Source organism: Cryptomeria japonica, chromosome 7 (assembly GCF_030272615.1).
Source record: "Cryptomeria japonica chromosome 7, Sugi_1.0, whole genome shotgun sequence".
In the NCBI taxonomy this organism is placed as follows: Eukaryota; Viridiplantae; Streptophyta; class Pinopsida; order Cupressales; family Cupressaceae; genus Cryptomeria; species Cryptomeria japonica.
In genome coordinates, this window is record NC_081411.1 from 853,623,078 (window position 1) to 853,649,234 (window position 26,157).

The 26,157-nt window shown below is 33.4% G+C and overlaps 1 protein-coding gene across 1 annotated transcript in view; it reads left to right on the plus strand.

The window, feature by feature from the left end:
• Positions 1 to 23,745: 23,745 nt before the first annotated feature.
• The window catches only part of LOC131028946 (tRNA dimethylallyltransferase 9), a 187,470-nt gene continuing 185,058 nt past the window's right edge, over positions 23,746 to 26,157 (plus strand). The window contains exon 1 of the mRNA XM_057959329.2: positions 23,746 to 24,179. Within this exon, the coding sequence (XP_057815312.1) occupies positions 23,910 to 24,179 (270 nt within the window). The 5' untranslated portion in view covers positions 23,746 to 23,909. The remainder of the gene's footprint in view (positions 24,180 to 26,157) is intronic.

Sequence of the window (26,157 nt, forward strand, 5' to 3'; positions counted from 1 at the left end):
TTCAAAGTTATCTTAAACCTACTATTGACGTTTCAAGGTAATCTCTAGGTTGTTTAATTATATTGTATTAAAAGTACTTAAATATTATATTATAATCATATGTAATATAAAATGAACAAATGTTGGTAAATGTAAGTGGTATTTTATACTTTTGAAATACATTAATTCTTAAATCTTTTAAAGTGTAAAAGAAAATTGCACATGATTTAAGAAAAAGGTTAAAAAATATATACATATAGGAAAATTTAAGAAATAAAATTAATTAAGTAGTTAAATAACTATTTGTGTGGGATAGAAAGTTTAAAAGGATACATTCTCATTGTATGGGGTTTATTTTCTTTTGAATGTTTGAAAGTAATTTTCTTTTGAGTCAAATTATATGTGTTTGTATTCAAAAATTGATATGTGATATGAAATAGATTTTTTCTTTTATAATTTATGATTAAATTTTATGTCGCTAAAAAATCAATGGTTTTTGTATCACATATTAGTGAATATTTATATGACTTTGAGTTATTAATATATAAATCCATTGGGTTTTGTGTTACACATAAGTATATATCAATGTGAATTTGTACTATCAATATTTCAATTCATTTTGATTTATTATTTCCAAACATATATAACTTCATAGCTCTACACTATATATATGCAAAAAATATTAATGGACTTTGTGTTGTTAACATTTAATTTTATTTTATTTACAAAATGTTTATTTCTAATAAGAGAATAAATGAAAAAAAAAATAGCATAATGGAATCAACACTCTCAAAACCAAAGAAAAATTACCTATTTCATGGTGATTTCTCAGATTTTGAAAGTTTATGTTGCCTCCCATCAAGGGCGAGTCTCTAAAACAAATGAAGAAATTGCAGGAACATAAAATCTTACGAATAGGTTTTGGTGAGTTCACTAAGTATTAAAGTGCATCAATTGCATCAATATATGTAGGCACCTAGCCTTGGATTGAGGTTGGTGGATCTATTGAGGATGAACACCAAAAAACTGCTCATAGAGCCTCTTGAAATATTGGATATTTGGATTCTTACAAGCAATGGTACATACTCCACTAATGAAAACATTAACATTTTGCAACTGGCATTACATCATGATAGTATTTGTCCAACTGGATTTGTCTAACAATCTCCATGCACCCTTTGACATTTTCCTCATGCTTCCTTGACATCACACATCCTTTGACATCTGTTTACATCTTCGTTGACATCAATGACAACACTATGTTCAACAATGAATAGTTAGCAATATTATGTATTAGGTGGATGCGTACTTATGATGCTAGATTTCCCTCTTGATTGAAGAGTGTTGATCTCCTTTTGTTTATACAATGACTTAGTAGTATGGTAATGTACTTATGGTTAAATTTATTGTTGCTAGATGTTATATCAATGGTATGTTATTAATAGCCATAGAGATGGTGATTTTATCTTGTAGAGAATGGATAAAATTAAAAATTCTCATTATATTAAAAAGATGATTTAATGTTAATGTGATGAGTGGTGTTTGAAATGGTATGGTTTTTACCCAAAAGAGTTTACATAGCATATAGTATCTTAGTCTTTATATTTGTGGATGTTCTTCTATATATTCTCTCTTGGATTATCTATTCTAGTTCTTATTTGAGGGACAAGTCATTATGCTGCTAAAAAAATTTAAGATTTGAAATCTTGTGCTCTTCTTACAATATTAATATAAAGATTGTTTCTAATTTCCTAGCATTCACCCCTTTCAATAAAAATGGAAACTTTCGCATAGTCACGAGGATCATAATCCCACAATATCACAATAATTAAAGTTCTATTGATATCACATTTATAAATTTCCCTTCAAGCAAGAGTATTATCACTTTCTCTACACAAAAAAAAAGCATTCAAACACCTACATGATCTTCTAAAGTTTTCCTCACCCAACTCAACCCCAAAAATATTCATAAGAAATATAACCAACGGATGACACTCTATAAAGGATTGGAATCAAATTAAATACCCAAAAACATCAAAATCTTTCTCACAATCTCAAAATTATAAAGTAAAAAGCACAAAATTCTTATGTCCTTAAGTTTCCTTAAAGAAAACATGCAATACAAATGCGGAAAAATCTATCCCATTTATTTAATAATACACTCAATTTATTCAACACATTTTTCAAATCTCATTGACATGTATTATCTCAAAAAACACAAATAATTGAGTAAATTGTGCCAATAGTGGAAGAATCATCCCTTTTTCACCTCCAAGTCCACAATTTGTCAAGAAAAACTCATTTGTCTCTATAGTCTCTTTTCCAATCAATATCTCTCCAAATTCTCGAATTAAAATTCAAAAACTAAAATGCAATCATTTCCCAAGCTATAAAAGAGGGTATAAAAGTGTCATGTCAATGTGTATAATCCATTAGTATAGAGTCATATGGTAACTCTCCAATCTACGCACCAAACTATTGCAATTATAAAAAATGACCATGTATTATACTTCTCTTTTCAACCCATTTTTGAAGGTGATTGGTTGAATTGGGGTAGTTCCACTCAAGTTGTGGTAATATAAACTTTTAAAAATGAAAGAAAAGAAAAGGAAGTAGTTATGGAAGTTGGAACTGATAAGGCTTATTGGGGAAAAAGTATTTAAATATGTAATGAAAGGATAAAAGAAGAGTCTTGATTTTTTATCCTCATCACAATGGGATGTGAGAGTGAGAATCGTTCAGAAAGAAGGCATTTTTTCAGTTTAGGAAAGGGGAACAACAATATGATTTCCTTTGAAACATAATCTTTTATACATGGAGGTTGAGTCTATGAGCTTTGTTTTCATCAAAGAAATAAAGGAGATGTCTTTGAATCTTTGTGTCCATTTCTATTTCCTTTAGATTGTCATTTTCCTGTGTATCTTTGCAATTACTTTTTGATAATTTTTCTCTTATATAATCAGATTGTGAATATGTTCGTTACTTGACCTGTAAGTCTTGATTTGTCCATCTTACTTTAAGGGAATCATTGTTTTATTCTCTTGGTTATCACTTGTGAGTTCTAAGTAGATAATTTGTGTGTTGTTTGTCATTCTCTTCACACCAAAAATTCGAAGCGCATTTGTGGTATGGCTATGCACGGGTGTCAGTTTGCCTATTCTGCTTTTTAGTTAAAAGCATAACCCCAAATTTAAATAATATCTTGTAAAAAGAGTTGTACATTTCAAAATTAAGAGGGAAACTAATTAATAGTTTATCCAATTGTTTGTTAGCATGTTTATCTTCGTATTTGAGTAAAATTGAGTCAATTTATTTATTATCTTGAAAAAATAAATCTGTTAACCAACAATTTTTTGGCAGTTCTCATGGGGAAACAAAGTTTTGGTGCTTTATTCACTTAGAAAAACGAGAAATAAAGTTTTGGTTCTTTATTCACTTAGAAATATAAAGGTACCTCCTTTAGGATGGAGGTTGGCACAAAAAAATATTTTTGGTTCTAAGAATTCAAATTTAACTAGCATGGCCTTAATTGCAACATAGCCATGGGGAACTCATTTTGGACCTTTGGCTTTACTGCGATACACAACTTTGCATACAAGATCGAAAAAATACATTCCAAAGTTTGTTGGAGAAAACACACAAGATCCAAACAATCACGTCAGAGTATTCATTGTTGTTTGTGGGATTCTTGGGGTTTCTGAAGAAGATGTATTTGTCTATTTATTTGTCGAATCCCTCACTACAACCACTATAGTTTGGTTCCAACATTTGGAGGATGGATGCATCACCAATTGGAGCATATTGAGAGATAAGTTTCTTGCAAGATTTAGTCGACAATTGATGTGGGTGCCCTTCTATGTCTATTTTTCAGAATTCAAAAGGAAGAAGATGAACATATGAGAGATTTCATAGATCGGTTCAATCAATCCCTGAAGCAGATTCCACATATTAATCAACCCAATCAATCAAACCTGCTATCCATTTTTGTTGTTCCACTATATCCAAAAATATCCAATTCCATTTGAAGCGAAATAAGGTATGTGATCTTGAAGTTGAAAAGCAAGAAGCCTTAAAAATAGAAGATGGTTTGTTATTTTCAGGTTGGTGTGACCAAAATTAGATTACAAAAAACTTAAAAGAAGAATCTAGGAATGGTTATTCTAAACAATAAAAAAAATAGGTCTCTACCTTCCACAACTGAATGTTCTAATCTTACAGTTTTTGGTCAAGAGAATTTTCAAGGTCATAGAGCAAGCGAAAAGGAAGTCAGGCCTCATATAGCTGAAATTTATAATTTTAATTATGAAGATGATTTCTTACTTATCCAATCTAGCATACTAGGCTCTAGGGGCTTGTTTTAATCCATAAAGAGCTTTCTTCAGTTTACATACCATGTCTCCATCATTTGATAATGAAAATCCATTATTTTGCATTTAGACATATATAAATAACTGTTTCCACAATACAGTTGAACTTGCTTTGATGGGTTGTCTGGGTAGTAGCACTAGGCATAGTCATGATTTTACATAGCCTTTTCGTTTGTCCACAGATCACGACTTCACATTTGGAATAGATACTGTGGATATGATAGTTCAAGTGATGAAGAAGACTATATTCCTCACATGCAACCAATGAAGAATGTATGCAGTAGTAACAAAAATTGAAGAACAACTAGGAAAGTCTGGAAATGAAGAGCACACAAATGGGGTAAGCAAATTCAATGCATTGTATGTACCGACTAATTCTTATGAAACCTTTAAGGTCAGAGATAACCCTCTCTTTGAATTATTTGATGTATGAACTTATACCTTTCCCCTTCTTATGAACAAAATGATTTTACTTTTAAAAATGACTTTGAAAATGTAGACTGTGACGAAAAATCTGAGATAAAAAATTGATGATCAAAAGAGGGAAAATCAATTGAATATCAAATCAAATGATATGAATTGTCCTTATGCTGCTTTTTTTTCAATTGGGAGTTTACAAACCTATAATGATGCCTCTTAATGTGGGATGAAAGCGGTATTGTCTCTTTTCAAGTTGTGGACGAAAATCCTTCAGCTGATGAAAGTATAGAGCTATCATTGACTAGTGATAAAATGGTTAATTTAGTTATTGCAGAAGATAATGGAGCTATATCAGTGGGTAATAATTTTGTGCTTGGTAGATCTGATGGTGATTGTAACAAATTCTGAATTTTCTTTATGCAGAGTTCATTTAAACCAATATTGGCATTGGATATAGTTGATCCCAAATGATTTGTTCTTTGTTGCAATTGATGAGGAACTCATTTTAGATTCTAATTTGTTTAACGAACATATGGAGGTATGGCTGGTAATATGCAGGGATACATTCAAGAAGTCATAGAGATATGATGAAAGGTAGTTTTTTAGGCATAAGGTTTTACACATAGTTTTCCTATACACAACAAGTCTCATTTGGGTTTGCATGCAAACTTTAAGTCTACAGGTGCTTCATGGGTATGCATCTCTTTTCTGCAATGGATCCTATTTCTCCCAATCTGTCAACGGCTTTGCATGAGCATCCTTAGGCATCTTAGAAGGCAGGGTTTTCCTACCATGTACATAATTAGGAAATTTTGGTTTGTTATTAGTCTAGTTCCTTTTCTGCTTTTGTCCCATTTTTGGCTTTGCTCATTTTTGCTCTTGTCAGGCTATGTAATCATGCCCCCACTTTGCTCTCCGACTCTATAGCCCAATGGTCAAAACACTGGTCCTTGCCAGAGGCTCTTGATTCTCACTATGTCCTTTTAGTCCTCTGTCCTTGTCCCCAATTAGAGCCAGCTTTTGCCCACATTTTTAACTTGACCAATTTCAAAATTTTCAATACACTTCAAATACCATGTGACATCAAACTAAGTCGGTATGAATACAATTTCACAGTTCAGCTCTAATTCACAAAAACAATTAAAATTGAAAAATTTATAAAAGGTGGTGAAGAATCATTTTACAGAAGCATCATAGATGCCTTGCACACAATGTGGTCAATTCTCAAGCTAAAAATCCTTGCCATTTGGGATATTTTAGAATTTTAATTTTACAGAGGACAAATTGTAGACAATGACAATATTTGAATTTTTGGGTGCCCGGAATAAAAACAAGTTCTAGGTCGAGCTTCATGCGCATTGTCCGATCAAAGCACTTGGTAGGGGTTAAATTTTCCATCCTTCGCCTACAGTTGGTCATATGGTACCCACCGAAGTAATTGAGGATTTGACAATTTTGATAGTACCTTGCAAAGGAAAACAGCAAAACCGACGCCTAAACCTTCATAGCACATCATTATTGCAGTGTTAATGCATACCTGAAGCTTCTTGTTGTGGAATCCATTGAAGAAAGAGGAAATGTCAATGCAATAGCACCATATTACATTTCAATTGCTAAGTGCGACAAACCATGCGGACTGAAAAATCATCAGTTGCTTTGCGGCAACATGTAGGACATTTGAAATTCAATGTGCTTGGCAGAGATTCAGAATGCAGGAGGTATAATTGATATACTGATCCCTGATATCCTTAGGACAAAGGTTGAACATGGTTCAAAGATTTCAATGCATTGCTTAAATATTGCTTAAATATTCAAAATATGTTCATTACTTGATCCGTGACTCTTGATTTGTCCATATTGCTTAAAGGGAATAACTATTTATTCTCTTGGTTATCGCGTGTGAGTTCAAAGTAGATGATTTGTGTGTTGTCTTCTTCGTTCTCTTCGTGCTTAAAATTCCTAGCATATTTGTGTTATATGGCTATGCATAGGTGTTTCTTTGCCTTTTCTATTTTTTGGTTAAAAGCATAACCCCAAATTTAAATCATATCATATCATATAAAGGGAGTTGTACCTTTCCAAAAATTGGAGGGAAATTAATTGATAGTTTACCCAACTATTTGTTAGCTTTTTTGTCTTCATATCTGAATAACACTGAGTCAATTTATTTATTATCTTGTAAAGACAAATCTATTAACTAATAGGTATCATCATAAATATTTTCTCTTTCTAAAAGTTCCAATAATACACTAAATCTTAAGAACATAGTCCAACACTCTTCCCTAATTACCCCAACCATAGAAACTTTGGTTGGAGTCCAAAAAATTATAAAATAAATGTTTTTAAATCCCAACAATACTCAAAAAAAGAGAGATGAATTTCTATATTTCCAAATACTAAAGAGAATTTCAACCCTAAAAGCATGCTAGATGTGGGTAAATTTAAATGGGAGGCTAGGCCAATTGCCCAACAATGCCATGTCTCATGTGAAAGACTTAGAATAAAGAATATTAGAATTCATGCATTCAACTCAAAGCTTCTTGAACTTTAGTGTAAAATTAAAAAAGATGCTTGTGAGACTCTAATTGTCAAAAGAACGTTAGCGAGGGTTGAGGAATCCTATGTAAGATATATGAGAACCAAGTGGACCTTAGTAAATAACACACAACACAAACTAAGCCAATTTTGGCTCAAGAATGGATACCCAAAAGGTTTATAACTATCAATTCCAAGTGCCAAGATACTAGAGGTGTAAACAATGGTTTAATTGGTCCCTTGTTGGAAGATGAAGTGTAAATCATGAATGCCTTTTGTGGGGCTTGTAATTATGAAATGATATTTCCACGGGGGCTTAACTTAGTGAGCCTGAGTTATAGCACATGCATTCATGGAATACTAAAGAATCCCCCTATTTTCAAAAAATATTGCCCTAAACTCCTTTTTTGTCACCACTTGAGCCCAATACACGGCTCGAATTAAAAGCCCCCTATTTTCACCAAATATTGTATTTTTTCATAAACAAAATTTAAAAACCCCTATTTTCATCGATAGGCAATATATTGTACCCTCATTTTCAAGATATTAAACCCCCCAATATGAATGCACGTGACATAATATTGCCTAGCCAGTGAAGCCCCCATGGATATTTCATGATACTTTTTTTAGGACTCTTTCCACCATAGCTTTTAGGTTCATGCCTAGATTTGTGAACCATATGGGGATGGATGACATCAATAATAGTTTGAAAGGTCTCCCAATCTTTAATGGATAACCAAAATCTAAGGTTAACTTTAGGCTAGGATTTTTTTGTTTTTGGTGGTTCTAATAAGGAGACTAAAGTGAGTTTTAATTCCTTTATTATAGAATTTCAGAGCATAAACCCGAGAGGATTTGGCAAGAGGGTTATCTTGACCAGATAGAATTAGAGATAACCTATTAAAATGCTAGTTAATTTAGAGGCCCTTGTCTAATTCATTACTAGCCCAAAGAAGCCATAGCTCAATGAGATGCCATGCTTTAAAAATTCTATTAGTAATAAATGTACCTTGTGTTTTGATATGCTTCCTCATGATGAGGAGAGTATGGAATCCAATTCCTTTTCAAGTTGGTCATCTCATGGGAGCTCTTGATAGTATAGAATGATTAATGATAATTTTTCAAGCATTATTCTATCCTAGAGCTTTGATAATATATTTAGCACATATAGAAAGTCCTTGTTGATGGAATGATGTAAGCCCTAAACCACTAGTATTTGAGGAAGACACATAATTTTGAAATAACACATTTAAAACCTTTGCTCCTAGCTATAAAGGCCCAAAGAAAGTCATTGACAATCTTCTTGACATTAAAATAGGGGGCCTTAAAGGTGAAATGACAAAAAGAATAGTAAACATGTGAAACAACTACACTTTTAGAGCACACCTAGAATTTGTGATCTAATGAGAGAAGCTTAACAATCTAATAGATTTTTTGGTTTTTTTAAGTTGCTAATAATAGCTTGCCACAATATAGTAGGCAAGGCCTAGAAGGTAAAGGGAATGCCTGAAAACCATAAGATCTCCCCATATGATCAAAATCCATTTCCAACTAAAAGAGTACAATCAATCAAGATTGGGATGCCATTGAATACTCAATCTAGAGGCTTGAAAAAATATATCAAAGTAGAGAAGGGCCTATTTTATCATATTATGTTTGTCTTGAAGAAGAGCATGAAGAAGAGATTAGTTGACTAGATGAATTAGGTAAGGGAATATTCTATTTTTTGGTTAAAAGCGTAACCCCAAATTTAAATAATATCATATAAAGGGAGTTGTACCTTTTCAAAAATTTAAGGGAAACTAATTAATAGTTTACCCAACTATTCATTAGCATTTTTGTCTCTATATATGGGTAAAACAAATTCAATTTAATTTCTTTTTCTTGAAAAGAAAAATCTATTAACTATAGGTATTGAATCATAAATATTTTTTCTAAAAGTTATATTGATACACTAAATTATCTTAAGAACATTGTCCAACACGCTTCCCTAATTACCTCAACCATAGAAACTTTGGTTGGAGTCCAAAAAACTATAAAATAAAAATATTTTTTGAATTCCAACAATACCCTAAAAAGAGAGATGAATTTCTATATTTTCAAATACTAAAGAGAATTTTAACCCTAAAAGTAAGCTAGATGTGGGAAAATTTAAATGGAAGGCTAGGCCAATTTCCCAACAATGCCACATGTCATGTGAAAGGCTTAGAATAAAAAGGATTTAAGAATTCATGCATCAACTCAAAGCTTCTTGAACTTTTGTGCAAAATTAAAAAAGATGCTTGTGAGACTTTAATTGTCAAATGAAGGATAGTAGGGGTTAAGGACTCCTATGTGAGACATATGAGAACCAAGTGGAGGACCTTAGTAAATAACACACAACACAGACAAAGCCGATTTTGGCTCAAGAATGGATACCCAAAGAGTTTGTATCTATCAATTCCAAGTGCCAAGATACTAAGGTATAAACAATGGTTTGATTGGTCCCTCGTTGAAAGATGAAGTGTAAGCTATGAATATCTTTTGTAGGGCTTGTAATTATGAAATGATATTTTATAATACTTTTTTCAATCTTTCGACAATGGCTTGAAGGAATGCCTAATCTTGTGAACCATATGGGGATGGATGACATCAATAATAGTTTGGAAGGTCTCCCAATCTTGAATGGATAACCAAAATTTAAGGTTGGCTTTAGGCTAGGATATTATTTTTGGTGGTTCTAAAATAAGTAGATTAAAGCGAGCTTTGATTCATTTATCAAAGAATTTCATAGCATAAACCTGAGAGGATTTGGCAAGAGGATTATCTTGACTAGATAGAATTAGAGACAACCTATTAAAATGCTAGTCAATTTAGAGGCCCTTGTCCAATTCATTACTAGCCCAAAGAAGTCATAGCTCAATGAGCTCCCATGCTTTAAAAATTCTATTAGTAACAAATGTGCCTTGTTTTTGGCATGCTTCCTCCTAGTGAGAAGAGTATAGAATCCTATTCCTTTTCAAGTTGGTCATCTCATGGGAGATCTTGATAGTATAGAATTCTTCATGATAATTTTTCAATAATTATTCTCTCCTAGAGATTTGATAATCTATTTTGCACATATAGAAATTCCTTGTTGATGGAATGAGCAGCCCTAAACCACTAGTATTGTGAGGAAGATAACATAATTTTCAAACAACACAATTAAAACATTTGTTCCTATTTAGAAAGGCCCAAAGAAAGTCATTGAGAATCTTCTTGACATCAAAATAGGGGACCTTAAAGGTGATACAACAAAAAGAATAATAAATGGAGATGAGAAAATGGTTAGAGGAATCAAATGCATATATTAATCATAAAAACACAAGTAAATCATGAAAATGCAAGTGATACTCTTATATCTTCTTCTCCTCCCTCGGATTGAGCCTTAAGTGAAGTGAAGAATGTGCTCCTTCTCCACTTGATTGGATTGGCTCTTTTATAGGATTGTGGAATGCTCTCCATTACACAAAAAAGGTGGATTGGATTCAAAAGATGAACATGAGTGTGATGAATTGGATTATGAGGTAAGATTTTGGCATTATGATGGCATGATGGATGATTTTGGATCTCAAATGGGCAGGATAAGGTTAGATGAAAAGTGGATGATTTGTGAGGAGATGAGACTCCAATTTATAGATTGGAGGAGGCCAAAATGGAGGGCCAAGATTGATTTGAGAATGAAGGGTTGAGATTGATTTGAAATGGAAGAGATGATTGAGAGGACAAGGTGTGGAGACCAAGGGATACACCATAAAGGGATTTATTGTCTCCATACCTCTCAAGGAACATGGGGAATAGCTCCCAAGTACATTGGGAAGAGAAAATGAATATAAAATTCCTTGGGGGAAGGGAGGAGAAATTTAAAATTATAAAATAAGAGGATGCGTGGGAAGGCTAAATGGGAAAAAGAATTTAAAAAATTCTTTGGGAAGAGAATGAATGGGGAGATTCAAAGAATTTTAATTTCTTTGAAAGGATCAAGGTGATTAGGAATGTGCAAATAATTAAGGATATTGATTAGATGGCTTAATGAGTGATTAAAGTGCAAGTGGTAAAGTTAGAAGGATGTGACATGAGGAGAGATAATGAGTGGAGGAATTAAAAACTAGGGAATACTGTTAAGTGTGATTCTAGAAGAATTAATTAGGCTAAGTGGGGATTAAGAAAAGTGATTTGTAGGAATCACATGAGTAGCCTAGTTAATTGAGATTAATTAACTAAGAAGGGTAGAAATAAAATAATTTTAGAATAAAAAAGGGAATAATTAATTTAAATGATAAATTGACTATAAGGTTGCAATTCAATGAAATTAATTAAATAAAATTTAATTAATTTTAAGAGGAATAAAGACTAACACAATTAATTAAATTAATTATGTAGAGAGGTTTAAATTAATTAAATATTAATTTAATTAATTTTAGGTGTCTACAGTAAACATGTGAAACAACTACACTGTTAGAGCACACCTGGAATTTGTGATCTAAAGAGTGAAACTTAGCAATCTAATAGCTTTTCTTTTTAAAAAATGTTGCTAATAATAGCTTGCCACACAATAGTAGGCATGAACTAAAAGAGAAAGGGAATGTCCAAAAACCATAAGATTTTCCCATATGATCAAAATCCATATCCAACTAAAAGAGTCCAATCAATCAAGTTTGGGAAGTCATTGAATAGTCAAGCTAGAGGGTTGAAAAGATATATCGAAGTAGAGAAGGGCCTATTTGATATTATGTTTCTCGCGAAGAAGAATGAGAGAAGAATAGTCAAGAAAAAATTCATTGATTAGTTGACTAGATGAATTAGGTAATGGAATATTCTATTTTTTTGTAAAAGCATAATCTCAAATTTAAATCATATCATATGAAGGAGTTGTACCTTTTCAATTTTTTTGAGGGAAACTGTTTAATAGTTTATACAACCATCTATTAGCATCTTTGTTTTCGTATCTGGGCAAAATTGAGTCTATTTATTATCTTTAAAAGACAAATATGTTAATTAATAGGTATCATCATAAATATTTTCTCTTTCTAAAAGTTCGAGTGATACACTAAATCTTAAGAACATAGTCCAATACCCTTCCCTAATTACCCCAACCATAGAAACTTTGGTTGCAATCCGGAAATTATAAAACAAAATAAAAATAAATATTTTTTAAATTCCAAGAATACCCTAAAAAAGAGATGAATTTCTATATTTCCAAATAATAAAGAGAATTTCAACCCTAAAAGCATGCTAGAAGTGGGAAGCTTAAATTGGAGGCTAGGCTAATTACCCAACAACTCCATGTGTCATGTGAAAGGCTTAGAGTAAAAAGTATTTAATAATTTACGCATTCAACTCAAAACTTCTTGAACTTTGGAGCAAAATTTAAAAAGATGCTTGTGAGACTAATTTTCAAAAGAAGGATAGTAGGGCTTGAGGACTCTTATGTGAGATATATGAGAACCAAGTGGAGGACCTTAGTAAATAACACACAACACAAACTAAGCCAATTTTTGGGTCAATAATGGATACCCAAAGGATTTGTAACGATCAATTCCAAGTGCCAAGATACTAGAGGTGTAAACTATGGTTTAATTGATCCCTTATTAGAAGACAAAGTGTAAGCCATGAATATCTTTTGTGGGGCTTGTAATTATGAAATGACGTTTCATAATACTTTTTCTAGTCCTTCCACCATGGCTTGAAGGAATGCCTGATCTTGTGAACCACATGGGGATGGATGAAATCAATAATAGGTTGGAACGTTTCCCAATCTTGAATGGATAACCAAAATAATAGGGTTTTTTTAAGGCTATGATGCTTTTTTTTTTGTGATTCTAACAAGGAGATTAAAGTGATTTTTTATTCCTTTATTAAATAATTTTAGAGCATAAACCTGAGAGGCTTTGGCAAGACGACTATCTTGACTAGATAGAATTATAGACAACCTATTAAAATGCTAGTTAATTGAGAGGCACTTGTCCAATTCATCACTAGCCCAACGAATCCATATCTCAATGAGATCCCATTCTTTAAAAATTCTTTTAGGAACAAATGTGCATTGTGTTTTGAGATGCTTCGTCATAGTGAGGAAAGTATAGAATCCAATTCCTTTTCAAGATGGTCATCTCATGGGAGCTCTTTGATAAAATAGAATGCTTAATGAGATTTTTTCAAGCATCATTCTCTCCTAGAGCTTTGATAATCTATTTAGAACATATAGAAATTCCTTGTTGATGGAATGAAGTGAGCCCTAAACCATTAGTATTGTGAGGAAGATAACATAATTTTCAAACAACACAATTAAAAACTTTGTTCCTATCTATAAAGACCCAAAAAAATTCATTAATAATTTTTTGACATTAAAATAGGGGGCCTTAAAGGTGATACAACAAAAATAATAGTAAACTTGTGAAACAAGTACACTTTTAGAGTGCACCTAGAATTTGTGATCTAAAGAGAGAAGCTTTGCAATCTAACAACTTTTTTTTAAAAAGTTGGTAATAATAGATTGCCACAAGATAGTAGGAAAGTCTTAAAAGGTAAAGGGAAAGCCCAGAAACTATAATATCTCTCCATATGATCAAAATCAATTTCCAACTTAAAGAGACCAATCAATCAAGTTTGGGAATCTAATGAATACTCAAGCTAGAGGCCATAAAAAATATATTAAAGTAGAGAAGAGCCTATTTGATATTATTTTTGTCTTGATGAAGAGTGAGTGAAGAATCATCAAGAAAAAATTCATTGATTAGTTGACTAGATGAATTAGGTAAGGGAATATCTTTAACCAACTTTTGGGAGATTGTGTGGACCAAAGCCTTCAACAATAAGCATGCATAGTGTATGAGTTAAAGGGTATTCTTATTATATAGGCTTAAAGAGCCCAAAAGACTTAGATTGTAGGCCATTGAGTATGGTTGAACCCTTTATGGAGTCAATTTTAATGAACAAAATAGGTTGGTAAGAAAGTTGGGCCCATTCCATCCATTTCAAACATCCATAATTTTGTCAAGGATTTACTATAATTTGATAAAAGAAGTTTTTTCAAGTTAGATCAACTAGGGAAGGAGTGGTCTTATCTCAAGTGCAAGAGATTTGTCAATCTTGCAAGAGACATCTATTAAGGTGTAAGGTCACCAATTAAATATTTCCTCTATGTTGGTTGAAATTTTTGTACACTTGGGGAAATATACAAAATTGTGGTTTCAACCACAGCGTGTGAGTAAAACTCTCCCAATTAAGGGAAGGCTCCCCCTATCTAGCTACAACTTTGAAAATAAAATGGGATGGACAACAATCTTTCTTCTTCTTTCAAGAAAGACAATATCCTTTTCTCTTCACATAAAAGGATAGCGATTTGATATAAACAGCAGTAACCACTTTCAAAATGAAATGAGAGAAAGGAAATGAAGTTTCCTGAAAGCTCAAAGACTTCCGTCACTTCCTTCGGGATGGGACAACAATATCAAGCTCAAAGACTTGATTATGTGAAGTCCTATCTACCCTTTTCTATACTAATGCTATCTACAACAAATTATAACAGCTCAAAGACTAGAATATCTTATTCTTTTCTACTTAAAACAATGGGAAGTAGTATAAGCTCAAAGACTCACAACTATTTCTCACAAAATCTACTCCTAAATTTTCTTAAGAACAAGTGAAAGCACAAAGACTTACAACTTCTCTCAACAAAATATTTATTTTAATCTATATTAACCTCAACTACTTGTAGCACAAAGACTACAAATTGGATGTGATTAAGCTCTTTAAGAAACACTTGCAAGAAAGATAATATAGAACATAAACTCAAGTATGTAGCACAAAGACTCAAAGCTTGAGCAATTTTCTTCTATTCCTTTCAATTCTTGAATTTACACGTGAAAGCTCAAAGACTTCTTTGCTGTAAATTTGACAGAGTTTTTGCTTGCTTTCCAAAAGATAAAAAATACAATAGACCCCTCAAGTATCTATAGAAGAGGAGCCTTGAGAAAAAGGTGGGAGGATCCTAACTAACTTGAGAGATTCTCTCAACCACATAGACTTATTCGATAACTAACTAAGACTTCAATAACTAACAAAGACTTATTCCAACTACAATCCTAATTGAACACAACCTGTAGTTTCCTTACGTGTAATTACAAAAGTGCAAGTAATGAGTTAACTTTCATTTTACAAAAATATTTTTACATGTAACTTGTCAAAAGGAAAACTAAAACTAAAGATTACAAAAGTGGAAAATATACAACTAAGTGTTGAAAAATACTTAAGTTGCAGCACGTGAAGACACAAATACTTTAAACTTCTGGATGATCATTTGTAGTTCCTCAAGATCTGGTTCATGGGTGTTCTTGGAAACAACCATGGTCTTCACGATAGTATCATGAAATCGGAGGAGCGCAAAGCTATTTTTATCTAGGATGGACTAGATTTCATGCAAAAAGACTTGGTGTTTCATCAACATTTGAATTGAAGCGGTCAAGAATTGTTCGCTCCATTCATTATGAATCCTCATCTGTAAATTAGCAAGAACTTCTTCTTCTGGAATCAGCTCTCCATCCCGACTTAATATGTTGCAAGAGGCCCTTTCACAATGTGAGATAATATCTTGAAAAACTTCACCCCGAAATCTCGTTGCACCACCGATCTCCTCAATTAGGGATTTAAGAACAAGGGCCTCGTTTTCCAGAAGCTCTTCAAAATCCAAGTACATGACCCTGGAAGAGATGATGGCATGCTCCTATAGAACACTCAACTGTTGTTGAGGCATGGTACGCCAGACTGTCACATTAATACATTTGGACTAGATTTCTGACTGAGGTTTCCGACGGAGAAGGTATATTGTGGCCAAATTTAATTTTTTTTTGAAAAAATGCCCACATTCGTCGTAATTTTGGCGATAATTTCCCATTTGGTTTCGATGAAGAAGGCATTAGCAATGAGAATTTTCTTTTTTTCAAAAAAGTGCTCGAGTTCGTCGTAATTCCAACAACAAAGACCATTACTTAAAAAAGAAGAAGAGGGGAATTCATTTGTGCATTGCAATCCCGCGTAGGCGTCCGTGGTGACTTCAACCCCCAAGAACATCAAACCTGCATCGAAGGCATTTGTGGCATTGCTTGCAATCCCGCACAGGAGGTATATTCAAATTGCCCTAGTTTTTAATTTTATGCTGCAAAAAATATACATGTGGTGGTTAATTGCCCTAGTTTAATCTCGTAAAACCATAGAACTATGATTGAGGAGTGATTGTTCAATTTTGTAGCAGCAATCCCTTCCTCCCGTATACGTGTGTGTTGATCTTCTCCTTCATACCCTTGTAATCAAAATCAGCTCTAGGTTTAAACATTTTGAGCTTTATTTCTTGCATTTTAGTCTCCATGGCCTTAGCTGTAACGGATGTGACAAGAGAATATCGACCAATTTTTAACGGGTTTGTTGTAGAGATTCTCATTCCAACCTTGTGTCTAGCAGACTGATGAGTGTGGACAACCATGGTCTGTCTTCCCAACTCCATAAGAATGATCCTATCAGTTGGGTATCTAGGAAGCATATATGGTTGACCACTATAGCATCCGATTCTCACATAGATAAAGGCGGGGAACTGTAGAAACAAGCATCCATACTCGCTCACCCTTTCCCATGCCTCATCTGATACCCTTTTGTTCCTCAGAGTTATGTCAAACTGACACATGAAGTAACCGAAGAATGCATCTTGGACTCTTCTGAAATGCAGTCTGTTGGGTCTCAAAGGCAACTGATCATAATATTCCCAAACTGGTATAAGTGAGTGATCACCCTTGGTAGAAAGACCTGGAAAGTGTCTAAGTGATGCTGCCAAGTATACCAAATATGAGTTCATGTAGAAAGTTATGGTGGAAGGGAATGTTGCAAGTTGTTCACACAAGGCATCGTTGATGACTTCTCCCCATGATATATGATGAGACTGTCTTATGAACATGATGAATTGGTACATCTGGGGCTCAAAAACATTAGAATGTTCAAGGCCCATCATCCTGCTGAGAAGGGTTATGGTTTCTCCTATCTCCCATTTGAAATCATAGCGGTACAACTTAGCCCACCTTGAGAAGGAGGCTCATGGCTCTTGGATCCACCTGTTGATATGTCATTTACAATCTTTTTCTCTCTTCATGTAATACTCAGCTACACTTTCTTTGGAGATTTCCATGTAAATAGTTGTAGGAGGTATTCTGAAGATCTTCTTGATTGTGTCTGCATCAAGGCAGATTATTGCACCACCATCATCATTTTTGATGACTCTTGTCTCCTTGTCAAAATGATGGGCACAAGCGAGAACAAATTCAAGTTCTAGGGTAGTCACCGGGAAAGAAGATGCATGATGGATATGGTTGTCCAACAACCATTGCATATTGTTATCTTGTGGATCTTCCACCCTCTTGACAAACTCTGACATATCCACATGCCCTAATTCTATATCTCTGATACGATCCAAAGGGGAAGAAACTTGGGAAGGTGCAACTTCGTTCTGATACTTGTCATATTTGTACTTCATCTTTTTTGGAATTGGAGATGATAACAAGTCTGACATTGATTGAAAACCTGGAATACTGTGATGTAAACGTAAAAGTGTTAAGACAACATCATATTCAGTTGCAAGTAACATTCTTCCTTCTTCAAATGAGAAAAACTTCGACTCTTGAACTTCACGATTTTGTGAGAGAAAGAGGGGAAATAAATGGAAATGGGAAAATCTTGACTTTAACCAATTTCGGATCTTGGGGAAATTTTTGCAAGTATACAAGTTGGAAAGAACATACATGGAATCAGATTTTTAAAACCCGAATGCAAGCACACTTGTAAATTTGCAAATGGAGAAATGGATGGAAAATGAGAATTAGACTTGCAGAAAATGACAAAAATGGAAAGTACGGATATGGGAAACATGAATGAATAGAAAGGGGAAAATCCGGGAATATCATTTTCATGAAAATGGGAAGAACTTTTCAACATGTAATCCGGTCTTTAAAACCTGATTTCGAAAGGGAGGGTATTTCACATCTTTTCAACTTGGAATTTTAACCAAAAATGTTTAAATTCTTTTAACCGTAAGGGAAGAACAAAGATTTCCAGCCAACTTGTAATCAAGATTTAAAATCCTGAATAGAAGTAAAGAGGTAAAATGGGGAAGAACATTGCAATTCAAAAATTGCATATCAAAAGGAAAAACTCTCTCACAAAACCGATTTTTGGGAGAAGAACAACATATTTATAAAATTACAACTAGAAAGGAAAACTAAGAAAACAAGAAAAGAAGAAAATGAAACAAGAAAAGAAGAAAAAACATACCTTGGTTCAAACTGAAAATGTCTCTCCAAAAGATGATCAATCTTTGTGTTGAAGAAGACAACCCAATAAATAGAGACAATCCAAAATGCCAAACCCTAACCATGTTTTTGCAAAAACACAAAAAACTAAAAAATGTGGCAGCAAATGCAAGAGAAATGGTGTGAAATATGTTTGAATCTCCTTCTACCCTCAACGCCTTAGCACACCAAGCCAAAATGATTCATAAGATTGTTGATTCATGGCATCTTTAATGGAGAAAAACTTGGTTTTTGGTAAAAACGTGTCTGCTATCATAAACCAAGAAACCAACAACTTTAACCTCCAAATGGCGTGAAAGGTGTCTAGCAATGCATGAAAATAGGAAGGAATCCTAAACACCTTCCTCTTCCAAAAAATTCTCCACAAAAGTTTGCTAAAAATCCTCAAAAAAACGTTTTTTCCTTGCAAATCGGGTTTTTGGGAACAAATAGCAAGTTTGAATTGCATGAAGCAATGAAAATCTGGTTTTTTTGGAGGAAATAACAAGTTTAAATTTTCACTTTTTCAACTATAAGGCAAAAATCGAGATTTTTAGACCAAATAGCAAGTTAAAAATGATCAAAAATGCACTTTATAGGCAAAATCGGGTTTTTTAGACCAAATAGCAAGTTTAAAATGTCACTTCATAGGCAAAATCGAGTTTTTTAGACCAAATAGCCAGTTTAAAATGTCACTTTATTCATTCCAGGGCAAAATCGGGTTTTGGAGAGAGATGTGCAAGTTTAAAATCACTTGTAAAGGGAAAATATAATCCCTACAACAAGTTATAATTCACTTGCACACATGTAATAGGGGTTTAAAATCCCTATTACGTGTAAAAACCATTAAAGTAGGGGTTTTAGAAAAGAACTACAAGTTTACTTCTAACTTAACCAAAAAATCCCTATTTTAACTGAAAAAGCCAAAAAACAACAAAAACAACAAAGGGGAAACAAAAAGCAAATTACAAGTTTTTATTTTTCAATAAAGTGCACATGTAATAAGCTGAAAATTTCCCTACAAGACCAAAACAATGGAAATCATTAAAACTTGTAGTTCAAGGAAAATTCTCCACCTGCAGTCAGGGAGAAAAAACCCGATTTTGAAGGAAAGACATAGCAAACAAATCCAAAACGCGACGAAATTCGAAATGAGTTCAAGGATGGACTGAGGATTAAGCCAGTCCAAGGATTAGTCGAAATTCTGCCTCAAGAAGAATGCCATAGAGTAAAATTTTCATTTTTTCACAAATTTTTTATGTAATGGTCCTTCATTTTTGAAAACAAAAATGAGGATAACACTCTACATGACTAGCTTTAGGTAGGAACCCAATAATACATTTTTTGATTATGTTTTCTAACAAATTCTTTGTGTAAAGCTTCCAAATAGACCTTGTTAAGTTATTCATGCATAGTATGACAATTTTTTTTATAAAATTCACACGAGAATCTATACAATCTAGGGCCTTTATCACTAGACGTAAAGAAGAGTTCTTCATGCAAATCTTCCTTAGTGAGAATCTAACCACAAAGAATATGTTACAATGTGCAAACTTGGTAATGAGTTGTATTTAAGCATTATTATAGAGTAGTGTTTTGAGGTGGAGTAATTCTAGAAAAAGACTTCAATAATGTTTAGAATCTCAATAAATTGTTGTTACACTTCTTTTATTTTCTTAAAGGCTTGAGATGTATAGAAAGCTTGTTGAGCCTAAAAAACTATTTAGAGATCTCGTCTCCAATATTAGCTATTAAAGATGAGATTTGATTCAAGCGCCACAGTAAAAATGAGCATCTAAAATATTCTTTTGGTGATAGAGTGCAACCAGTTGAAGTTGAGATTTCAAGTCAAACGGTCGAGCTTCCAAGGTAGTCGTGGCTTGGCAAATATTTAAGGCAATGCCATCATAAAAGTGACAAAGGAAATGGGTAAGATAACACCCATAAATGTAAAGTAAGTAGGTGGTATGGTTGGTAGGGTCATTTTACTAGGCTATCCAATCCATCTCATGCATGGAACATGGATTCAAATTCCAGACATGTTGAATATGAGATCATATGGCCTTATGAATGACCAATGACATGTTGAAAAAAAATGAATCTTCATGACCTTCAAATTTGAGAAGTAATAAAAAGTGGTACAACATGATAATATTTAAGAAAGGCTACATAAGAAAAAAGCAATAACTTTAAAAGTAAAATCATGGTTGAGTAGAAGATGTGAATCTATCAAATTGCTTAAGAATCCTATCGATTCTAGGTTTAGGTTTGATCCATGCATACCAATTGTATGATCATGGTGGGAAACAATATTGGGATCATAAGATCCCAGTTAATTGTGCATAAAGTAACATGTGTTTCCTTCGCCAACTATTTAGTGTATAGGTAATACCCCACATTTATCATAAGACATCTCAAACATATTGAAATCATCGTAAAAAAACTAAACATTAAATTCGCGATCTATCTCTAGACGATAGATAGCTCAACAATAATCTTTGAGACATATACATTAATAGCTTTGAAGGATGTTTTGAAGAGAACACAAATCTTTCTTAGTGGGATCATATCTTTGATCAACTAAGAGTTGATGCCACATAAGTGAGACAAAGGCCATAACACCACCATGACCCATAATTTCATGTTTGCTACCCAAAAAAATTACCAGGACAAATAACATAACATGTTACAAAAACAAAATTTTTTTAGAATTTTAAACCTCTTGTAAACAAATATTGTATAGACTTGGAAAGCACTATTAATAACCATGAATTGAATAATTTTGTAGGAGGTTTGTCAAACCTAAAGCACTCTATGAGATAAAATTCATGGATAAGTGTTGAGAGTCATCTTGTTATCTTGCTCTTTTAGAGTCGAGTAACTATTTTGTAGAGAAGCTTCTTTTGAGCTAAAGTGATTATTTGAATGGAAGGTTGGATATGATGTAGTTTGTTAGTTACATATTCTTCTTCTTCAATATTCTCTAGCAAGCTATACGAACTCAAGTTTGATAGCCATTTTGGGGGAGTATGTCAAGGAATGGTGGCTTTTTGAGATGCTATAAGTAATGCTTCTAATGGCACTTGAGAAAATTTCACCTCACTAGTCACTAGACATATCCCCTTGAGGAGAGTCGACACATTTGCCCATGTTTGGAGGTTTTGAAACTATATTTTGAAATTTTGAGGATTGATCCCTAGAGCCTCAACATGACTTGGTTGAGGGAGCATTATTTACCAAGGTTCTTTTCTTTGTAACTCACCACTATACACCACCTTTTTTATTTTTTGTTGTTGGAGGTAAAGACCTAGAGGTAGATTAAGTGTTGAACTTGGAAGCAAGAGATCCAAAGGGCAATCTTAGATCTTATGTTTAAAAGATTGACATCTATAGTTAGTTCTTGGTAAATTTAAATTGGAACACATTTAAGTGTATCTCATTGTAGTATCTTTAGATGAAATTCTTCACTTTTAAGCACAAATAGAACTCTTGGATGAAGCCCTCCTGAGCAATAATATCAGCTGGTATTCCACAACCTCAAACTTGCACAAACATTGAAGAGTTTTTGTTCTCCACTGCTGTAGATGATTGAAACCCTTGTGTATTTCTACACTTAGCTCTCATATCAAAAAACACAAGTCAAATAACATAAAAAATGAGTTTGATTTGCTTTTTGAAACCCTTTATATCCTCTCAACTCTTAAATGCCTTTAATTCCCCTTTGAAATCCACTTTTAGGGTTTTAATAAACTTTATAATAACTTTTCAAACTCGGACACTCATACTCATAAATAATAAATGCACTTTAATATCATATTTAGTGATACATTATGTTCTCCCATTGACTTTATAAATTACTTTAATATTTGCCCCCATAAATCATAATCACTTTTAAATTACTTAAATTGAGGGTCATGACCCCATTGTGTATAAAGTGACTTTATAACTTTATAATTGCACCTAGTAAATAATTATTAATAAAATAATCACTTTAATAATAATTAATATAACATATCTCCACAAATAATCATTATTTCTCCATTCCTTCTGAACCTGGGAGTTAACCATTATGTCCACTGCACATCCAATTGCCTTACTAAAAATAGTAAGGGCCCCTATATCAACCACTGATTTACTATAAATAGTAAATCCCTCATTATCTGATCAAACTAGTTGTGCACGGGATCGTCACTGCAAACATAGCTTGTCCAGGTGCCCTGCTATAAATAGAAACCATGACTTTCCTGAAATGATGACTTACTATAAATAGTAAGTGTACCAAACCGAGTCCAACGAAGGCCAAACCTGTACCCTACTGATTTCTAAGAGAAATAACACATCGATCTTTGCCAATTGGGAACCCCCTAAACATCCGACTTAGCCTACGAGGGCCAATGATAGGCTAACCAATCATAAAATGAGAGCGGCTAAAAATGGGACATTATACTCCTCTATCTAATTTTTATATAAATTTTCTCCTTTAAATTTTTAGAGGGATCAACTTCTACTTATACCCTCTTTTTGGCTCAAGTTGAGAAAATCCTATTTGGTTCAACACACACAATAGAGCCTAAAGAGTTTTCTATTTGTGTCAAATAATTATAGCATGGCAAGGGCAAAGCAAGAAACTCCACATAGATAGAGATAGAGATCTTTCTTATTAGAGATGATGGAATCTATAGTCCAAGGTGAGAAGATAAGAACCAACAACTTGGTTGAATTCAACAAAATGAAAAAGAAAAGGAAACCTTTGCTAAGGTTTTGCATGACTTCAAGGTGAATCCCATTTGGAACCCAACCTTTACAAACCATTCTTTAAGCACACTTTTAGGAGGTAACCTTTCTATAAAATTTCTTATTAAAATAAAAATTCCCAACCAATTGTATGCATGACCAAATTTAAGAATGAGAAGAACCACATTAAGAAGTGTTTCAACAAATATACTTTATAAAACACCTTGAAAACAAACTTCACATATCTCTTAAATAGAAGTTACCATTATAAACATTATCAAATTTTTAGCTCCAACAAATACTACAAAGCAACGGAAGTTCAAGACCATTTAAAGAGCACAAATCCACTACTAAAATGTACATAAACACAAAACTATAACAAATGCTTTCAAAATTCAAATTGTCCACGTCTTTTTTTTGAACATTGTTTTAATAATTTTAAGAGTTATCTTGTCTGCATAAAATCACATCCGAAACCAAAGAAGCAAATTTAAATGCTCCTCCCTCTAATCTCGGCGGAGAACGCATGGACGCTTTTCCATTGCGCGCAACCGTTATATTTTCAGCAGTGAATCGTAAAAAGCTTCCCATTCATCCGCTCAGGAACGTATTCTCAACGAGATTTGAAACCGCTGCTTCACTCAACCAACAGTTTAATGATAACAAGGGCAGGCAGCAGAATAAGAAGAGGAAGGTTATTGTAATATCAGGTCCCACAGGTGTAGGCAAGAGTAGCCTGGCCCTCCAATTAGCCAAGCGACTTGGTGGAGAAATTATCAGTGCCGACTCAGTTCAGGTCAGTTCAATACTTGTAAATAATTAAAATCTTTCAAATACTACGACTGTTGAATTCCGAGGTCACCATGAATTAGGGAGTCATGTCAGGGGAATTGAGTTCCCTACGGTCTTTTTTTTAGACCCTGAAAGAAAATACAGAATTATGTTAAAGACATCATCTGTTGGGCGCCCTCCCCATTGTTTGGTCTAGCAAAGCTCAAGCATTGACAACAAAGCACGTACATTACAGACCCACACGGGCATGGGGATCATTTTTGCCAAACCCAGTAACATAGTTTTAGTTTTGGTGTAAAAGTGAAAGTCTTTCATTTAGCTAAATAAGTCTAATAAAGTGTAGATATGCATTAGTGATTTAGACTTGTCTTCCATCTTCTCTTTATTAGTAATAAGGATACTTTTTGTAATTTTAGTTGATTTTTGGAATATTAGGTTTTGAGCCGAATTAGTATAAAGATAGAAGCAAGATAGAAAGACTGTAAGAAAAATTCAGATTGTCTTTATAAGGAATGAAAAACTGAATTTAATATACTAGAGCAACATAGTATACATTGATTTCCATGCATTTGTGAGATGTGCAATGGTGGAGGTTTCCTTGTAAGTTTCTTAAGGATTACAAATTAGATTTGAAGGTGTAATTAATTATGTATGCTTTTGCATTTTGAAGTATTCATCATTGTATGCTTTATGCAACATCATTTAACATTAGGACATAGTCACTAGGGTTTGGAAATTTTATCAAGGAGTTGTGGAGAATTCGCATAGATTATATTCAATAAGGTCACTCTCAAAGATACATTTTCCGTTCTTGTCATTGATGAATTGAATTGAATCAAATCATGAAATGAATTCTTAGTCATTGAATTTGGTCTCACTAATGTGCCATCTACTTTTCAAAGCATTATGTATTTAGTATTATGCCCATTTCTTTGGAAACTTGTGTTAATGTTCTTTGATGACATCCTCATCTATAGTAAAACATGGGAAGAACATTTGCAACATGTAGAGAAGATATTACAAGTATTGGAAGATAATCAACTCTCTGCAAAAAGATCTAAATGTATGTTTGGCTTGAAAGTAGTGGAATTCTTAGGACATGCGGTGTTATATGAATGTGTTAAGGTGGACCCTAAGAAGATTGCAACATTCAAAGAGTGGCCAAAACATAAAAATATCAAAGATTTGAGAAGATTCTTGGATCTAATAGGATAGTATAGAAGATTTTCAGAACTATGCTTGCATAGTGGTGTCCTTAACGACATTATTGAAGGGTGATTCTTTCTCATGGTCAGAGCTAGCCACCCAAGCATTTCAACAACTAAAAGGAGTTCTTACTTCCACTCTTGTGCTAGCTACCTTAGACCTTCGACTTCTCAAAGGCATTTGTGGTAGAGTGTGATGCTTTGGACATGGCATTGGGCTAGTACTAACGCAAGAAGGGTGTCACTTGGCATTTAAGAGACAACAAATCAAAGGAAAGAACTTGGTAAGGCCCACATATGAGAAGATATATTAGCTGTCATTCATGTAGTTAAACAATAGTCCCGATATCTAATGGGAGGGCGTTTCAAAGTCAAGACAAAACATGAAAGTCTGAAGTGGTATGTGTATCAAAACCCAATACATTGGATATAGTTTTTTTTCATTGGGTACATGTATGGGAATATTTTTTGAAATGATAATTCGTATTTACTAAAGAGATGAAAACTTCTTAAATAGAGAGTACACGCGATGATCGAGAACGAAAGACAGGAAGGAAACTTTCTGAAATTGACTACCTGACATACAGAATAGGAAGTTACTAACTAATCTACTTAAATGACTTAAATGACCATTAGAGCTAAATATTACAATATTACTTTAATACCCTCCCTTAATGGTCATTCTACTAAGTACAACATTTGTCCCAAAATTTTACAACCAGCCGATACAACCCATGATCTTCGATGCCAATTGCAATGGTTTTCTTCTTGCCATTG